The sequence below is a fragment of the Acanthisitta chloris genome, unplaced genomic scaffold, assembly GCF_000695815.1.
Source record: "Acanthisitta chloris isolate BGI_N310 unplaced genomic scaffold, ASM69581v1 scaffold22846, whole genome shotgun sequence".
Taxonomy (NCBI): domain Eukaryota; kingdom Metazoa; phylum Chordata; class Aves; order Passeriformes; family Acanthisittidae; genus Acanthisitta; species Acanthisitta chloris.
In genome coordinates, this window is record NW_008677871.1 from 4,602 (window position 1) to 10,857 (window position 6,256).

The 6,256-nt window shown below is 38.0% G+C and overlaps 1 protein-coding gene across 1 annotated transcript in view; it reads left to right on the plus strand.

The window, feature by feature from the left end:
* Positions 1–3,811: 3,811 nt before the first annotated feature.
* SGCE (sarcoglycan, epsilon) overlaps positions 3,812–6,256 on the plus strand; it is a gene marked incomplete at its 5' end in the record, with an annotated part of 21,959 nt that continues 19,514 nt past the window's right edge. Inside the window, 1 exon segment of the mRNA XM_009076683.1 lies at positions 3,812–3,916. Within this exon segment, the coding sequence (XP_009074931.1) occupies positions 3,812–3,916 (105 nt within the window).

A 6,256-nucleotide genomic window follows, 5' to 3' on the forward strand; every position in this document is an offset into this window, starting at 1 on the left:
CTCTGTTCTGAGCTGTGGGCCAGGCACCTCAGTGCAGATGCTTCCCTCTCTACAGATGTTTCAGCTCAGTGATGTCAGTTTCTGACTGTTCTGCTCTGTGGTTCTCAGCAGCCTGTCAGAAATCTGTGCTGTGTATGGTTCTGTGCTTCCAGCTCAGGATGCAGGAAGGGCTCTGAGCCAGATGGGATATGCAGTAGAGGAGTGCAAGGGTAGTTTTTTGGAGCAGGGTTGTGCAGTAAGAGAGTAAGGGGCAGCCTAAGCATGGCCCAAGGTCCTGCTCTGTGGCATGAAGCTTGTGTTTAGGTCAGGTCCCAGGTGAAGGTGGAGGTGTAGGAGAGGGGAAGTGCCAGCCAGCTTTTGAGAGCTGGAGCTGTGTGCTGCATTCATAGTGGGAGAAATGGGCTTGCCATCCTACTTGAAAGAAGCAATAAGAGGACAGGTAAGGGTGCAGGATGCTCTGTTGATGTCAGAGTGCAGTCAGGGAATGGGGAGAGTGAAGCTGGTCTGTGATTACTTAGATCCTTTTCTGATTGTTAGGTGGGCAGAAATTGGTGTGGGTATCTTCTCTGTTAAATATTCTGTTACGAAATGTTAACACATAAAACCTTTACATAAACCCTATGCAAATATAATTAAAGGGAAAAGTATTGTGTAATAATATAAATATAGTTTACATTTATAAAATAATACAAATGTTTAAGAAAAAATAAAAGAAAAAATATTAAGGAAAATAAAATTCAAAGGTTCATTAAAGAAAAGTATAATTAAAGAAAAAAGAAAACACTGTAGATGTACTTCACTGGGCATGTTCAAGTCCCAGGAACAGAGCTGTGAGTTGCTTCTGCTGTGAGAGGCACTGGTGGGTGCTCCAGTGGCTGTGGCAATATGTGTAACAAACTGAGAAGCCTGACACTATTAACGTTTCTTTCAGCATGAGTACAAGGCTGATGAAGTTAATTCTTACCGTCTGTTTGATAAAATGCAGTTTGAATCCCTGCATTCTGTAGTATGAGGCCTCTTTTGTCATCCTTTAATCATATTCATATCTTCCTAGAGCCTTTGTCGTGTTGTCAGTGTGTTTCTTGAAGGCTCTGCTAGACAGAGCATTTGAACGGTGATCATATCTGTGTCAAGTACAAGAATAAAATCTCCCTGTTCCTCCTTGATGTTACTGTTTGTGTGTCAGCTGTTCTAACCAGTCTTCTGCTGAAAGCTTCTGTTCACCTGTCTTATTTCTCTAGGTTGTGATGATCTGAGTTGTATATCCCTGAATTGCTTGCTCTGTAGCATGTGTGACATGCTGCTTTCTTCCTGGTGTGCAGGTACATTTTATTCTATTGAAGTGCACAGTACTGATCACCTTTTTACCAGAAAATGTAGACTGTTCTGTGTTAGTAGGCTGTCATCTCTATTATTTGTCAGTCTCCTAGCCTTTGTTTTTACCTGCAGATTCTGAAAGTATACTTTATGCATCCAAGTCATTCTCTCTCATTCTCTCTCTCTCCCCCCTTTCTACAAATATCCCTCTCTCCCCTCTCTCCTCCTCACCCAATTGCATAAGGCTAATGCCAGAATCTTGTGAGGCCCACTAGAAGTCTCACATAACAAATTAACTTTCTAGTAGCCCTATTCTCTTGCTCCCCATACCTGCCATTTGAAATCAAATAGGCAGTAATATGTATTAAAACATAAACAGTGTGTACTCTAGAATCTGAAAACAGGTATGCTGATTGTTTTTCCAGTTCCCCTGTGAAATGCAGCACAAATTGCTGTACAGCATGGAGAGGTGGACAGGTAACCTCTTCAATCCCCACAGCTAAACCTAGCACAACTTGTGAACCGAAATCAAAGACACTTACTGATCATTTATATTTAAAATTGCATCAGGGAACTTGTGTTTTTTTTTTAACTCCACTTAAATATGCTAGAATTATTTTGTATCTACTTTCCCAGTAAAAATGTTAGGTGATAAGCTGTGTAGCTAAGAGTGACATCTTTATTGCTGTCTTTATCAGGAAAAGCTTGTGGGCTTGTCAGAAGTCTCTGAAAAGATGCGTTAAATCCATTACAAGGATTTAATAAGGACTGTGATAAGTATATTACTTTTGACAAGGACTGTGATAACTATAATACCATTCTCCATATAATAATTCAGTAATCTAATCTTGTATTGTTTTGCCTGGTGCTGGTTTGTTGCTGACAAGTCTCTCATTGCCCAGCTCATTCTGCTGAAATATTGGAACAACTTTACTCTACCTTTTTGGAATTTCTCGAGTGTTTCAAGGATTATTAAACACTAGAGGTCATGTGCAGTACTGAATTTCATAATCCCTAGCAGAGTATTATATTAAGACTTGCAATGTATTCAGATCAATTCAGCAGGGAAGTTGTCCATCTTCTGACATACGCCTGTCCATCCAGACATATATAAAACAGTGGATGTGAATAATACCCTATTGTTAAATCAGATCCTTTGTGTGTATTGAAAATCTAAAGAAACTTAACAGAGATTTATAATTTCAAAATGTTGCTTTGTTGGTATGGTAGTTGAAACTGATTATATTTTTATTACACTTAATCCTCAATTCAGTTTTAGGTGTTTTGTTTAAATTATCATTAGTAAATGTCTCTCTCACATGCATAGATTGAGTATTGTGTATCTTGACTACTGTTTGAACCAGATCTATTGTACCTCCTAAGTTCTGTTTGGAGAATGCAATATCACTAATGTAATAGCTGACTGGTGTAACAGGTCAGAAGTTTCCACAGATGTTTCAGCTTCTAGAGTAAATGACATTCACATACTTGGAGTGTTTGCCAATAAGTTTTCATTTCTTCCTGCAAACCGGTGTGTCTGGACACAAGTACTGCTCCTTGATGTTTCTGGCGTTGCTATTTTTACAAGGAAGATTCTAATCCAATAACATCTTTGAACGGGGTTTGACATGAGTTTTCACTCCCAAAAATTTCAAAATAAATTACTTATTGTGGTCACTTTCCCTTTTCTAGCGTCTGACTGCAGTTCCTTCCCTCTGCACTTTAAGTTGGCACATAACTATGCAAACAGCTGATGTATCTATTATTCATCACAGAAGAACAGGAACAAAAACTGGGATGTGAGGAGGGATCTTTCTCAGGCAGTTCTGCTGCTGGTGAAATGGAGTCCTTCTGTCAGCTCCACAGCTGTTTGCTTTCTCCTGTAATCATTTGCTACCACATTTGAAACTTCTTCCACCTTCAGCTGCACTGATCCAGCTGTTTTCAGGCTGTGTTCTGGCTGTGTTGGATGTAGACAACAATTTTTAGCAAGTTCTTTTTTGAAAGTTGATTATTGGTTATGGCAGCAAGGCAAGGCAAGGGAATCAGCTCCAAGTATCTTTACATAAGCCTCTTTATACAAGCAAAGCTGTGCTCTTGGTTATATTACTTTCCTTGCTATGCCAGGGAAAATAACTTTTTTTTTTTTCCCTGTATATGAGGTTTTGCTGGTGCAAAGATATTTGTCAGAAAGTGGTCTTCATCATCTTCATTTTCAGTACAAGTATGTCAGCAGAAGTGTCTACAGAGGTTTAAGCATGTGGTGTAAACTTAGCTTCTTTGGAAAAGTGAGTGTCAAAAAGGTAACTGTCAAAAAGACATGATATGTTTATATATTCAAATCAAACACCGTCAGTTTTTAACCTGTGGTTCCTAAACTCTGACTAAAACCAAAACATGGTTAAGAAGGCTTCTGATCCCATCTGATCAGATTGATTGTGGAAGACTGTTAATCTGACTAATTTTTTTTTTGCATTTGTTTTATTCTGAAAAGCTTTTTTGCTAAGCTCTGCTGATGGCAATAATGGAACAGTTAACTGGACGACTAAGCGAGCCCACAGTTATGTTATCAGCAGAATAAAGGCTGTTGAGAAGAATGGTGAGTTTAGGTTGTGAATTTAAATCCCATGTTGGTTCAGTCAAATCTGCTTTCAGTATTACTCTTGCTTTTCCGGTCATGTCCTTGTTTTAGGAATAAGGTGCTATTTTAAGGTAAGTAATTAGGAAAATTTTACATTTTTTTCAATCTTCAAGCATTCACAGACCTGTGTGTCTTTGTGAGTCTTCCCTGACTTATCCTGTTCCTACAGCTTTGCTTGAAATAATGGCTGTCTGTATACCTAATACTGCACATTTTCTTATCATGGCTGGTTGCTTGGAGATACCTCTGCAGTTTGCTTAATACAATAACTTGTCTGTAACAGTTTAAAATATTTTTCTCTTATGTGAATGTAAAAAGACTATTTTATTGTCATTTATGCAAGTAGATATAGAATATTGTAGATAGTGTATGCTAGCTGCAAAAAAGTTTTACATGGATTGCCCATCCAGATAGGCCATTGGGACTGGCCTCCAGATCAAGTTATTTCTGGGTCTGTGCTTCATCTGCTAAAGATCAATGAGGAGAGAACCCATTGTAATTCCCAGAGAAAAAATTCTGTGTGGATTTTTTTCTGACAGTCATCAACATAGAGGCTTCAACCAACATGGTAAATCTTAAATTTCTGGAGATGGGGTCTTCCATGTCTGATAGCAGGCTCTGGGATGAAGGCTGGTGTAATCATGACTGGATTCCCGACTATGTCCATGTTCAAGACATCCAAGGAGATCTTGAGATCCACAGGAAGTCCTCTAAGGGATCTGGAAACAAAAAAGAGAGTGCTGTTGAGGTAGCTGATACTTTTTTTTTTATAGTATCGGGCATCTGGTGTGGTCCTATGTAGTGAAGAAGCCTTTCACAGTCCTTGAGATTTTTATATACCACGGGGAATTTGTCAAGCAATTTACACGTGGCAGTCTGCTGTATTAGGTTAGTATCTGGAAGTTGGTAAGTATAGTCTGTTTCATCCCTACATCACCTAAGATGATTACAAGTTCATCTGCAGTCTCAGGCAGCCTTGTGAAAATAATCATGGGTTTTAAAAGCTTGTGAAGAAAATAGCGTTTCACTTGTTTCATTATTGTAAAGCTGTCGTGGGCTGAAGACTCATCCTTTTCCTTGTGATTTCAAAGAAACTTCATAGGGGAAAAAGAAGAGGACTTTTCTGATGAGGGAGCAAGAACTTCTGAATTCTTAATCTCCATACTTGTATCATTATGACGTGTTTGTCATTATAAGCTAAAATAGATTTTGTGGGTTTTTTCCTTCTGAGAGACATTTCTAGACTTCCACCAAGATCAGTGTTTTGTGTCTGCGTGAAATCTGTATCGACATGCTTACTTCAGCCAGAGAGGACATCTCATGGCAGAGAATGTGCAGGCATTTAGTAGTGGCAGTAGGTTTCCTCTAACAGAAACAATAAATTTTGTATGTTTGGATTTTTTTCAGTAACTGCTGATTGTATTATCCTTCTTCCTTTCTAGAACTGTTGCTTATGGAGAAAATATATATTACTTATTCACTGTTCTTCCTGTTTGAAATGGATTTTTCACTATGGAGTCAAAGCATCAGAAAGGGAAAAATGGATTTTTCTAAGTATTTGATGCATTTTCAGCCAGCCACCACATTTTTGCCAGCTATTCTGCTCTATTAATGTTATAAATTACTTTTTCAGTTTTCTTGAAAATATTTTAAAGGAATTTAATTAGTTTCCTTGCTCTATTTATGGCTCATTCACAGAATTGAGTGCAGAAGTTTTTTGGGTTATCAATATACTAATTTTAATTACATAAATCAAAGAACAGTGTTACTGTACTTAAGTCTACATAATGAAAATTGCAGTGACTGGTTTATTAACCACACAGAATTGTAATAAGCAATTTAAATTTCATGATACATTTTAATTTTGTCTCTAAGTAAAATTATTAGAAAGCTGCTCTGTTTAGGTCTGTGTTAAAAGCAGTTTTTGAAAATGAGAAGAAGGAAATACTGTGGAATTTAATCAATAGTATATCCAGTGCCTGAGAGTATTAATTCTGCACTATCAAGCTTGAAGAGTGGGAAGTATGGAGCTAAATGTGGAGGTCTACATTACAAGATGTCTGCATCTCCTCTCAGCTGCCTCTGCAGTCTGTGGAGATCTAGTGAGTGTAGCCAGGAATCTAGGACATGATTCATCTCATTTTACAAGAGAAATCAAATTAATCAACCCCTAGAAGCATCTGTTTCTTCTTTACTGACTATAAAAGGAGCCTGACTAACTCAGTGGTGGTTGTTGTTTCTGTAGGCATCTAAAATTAGGTGAGGTGGATTCCACTCAGAGTACGTGATGTGAGGGCA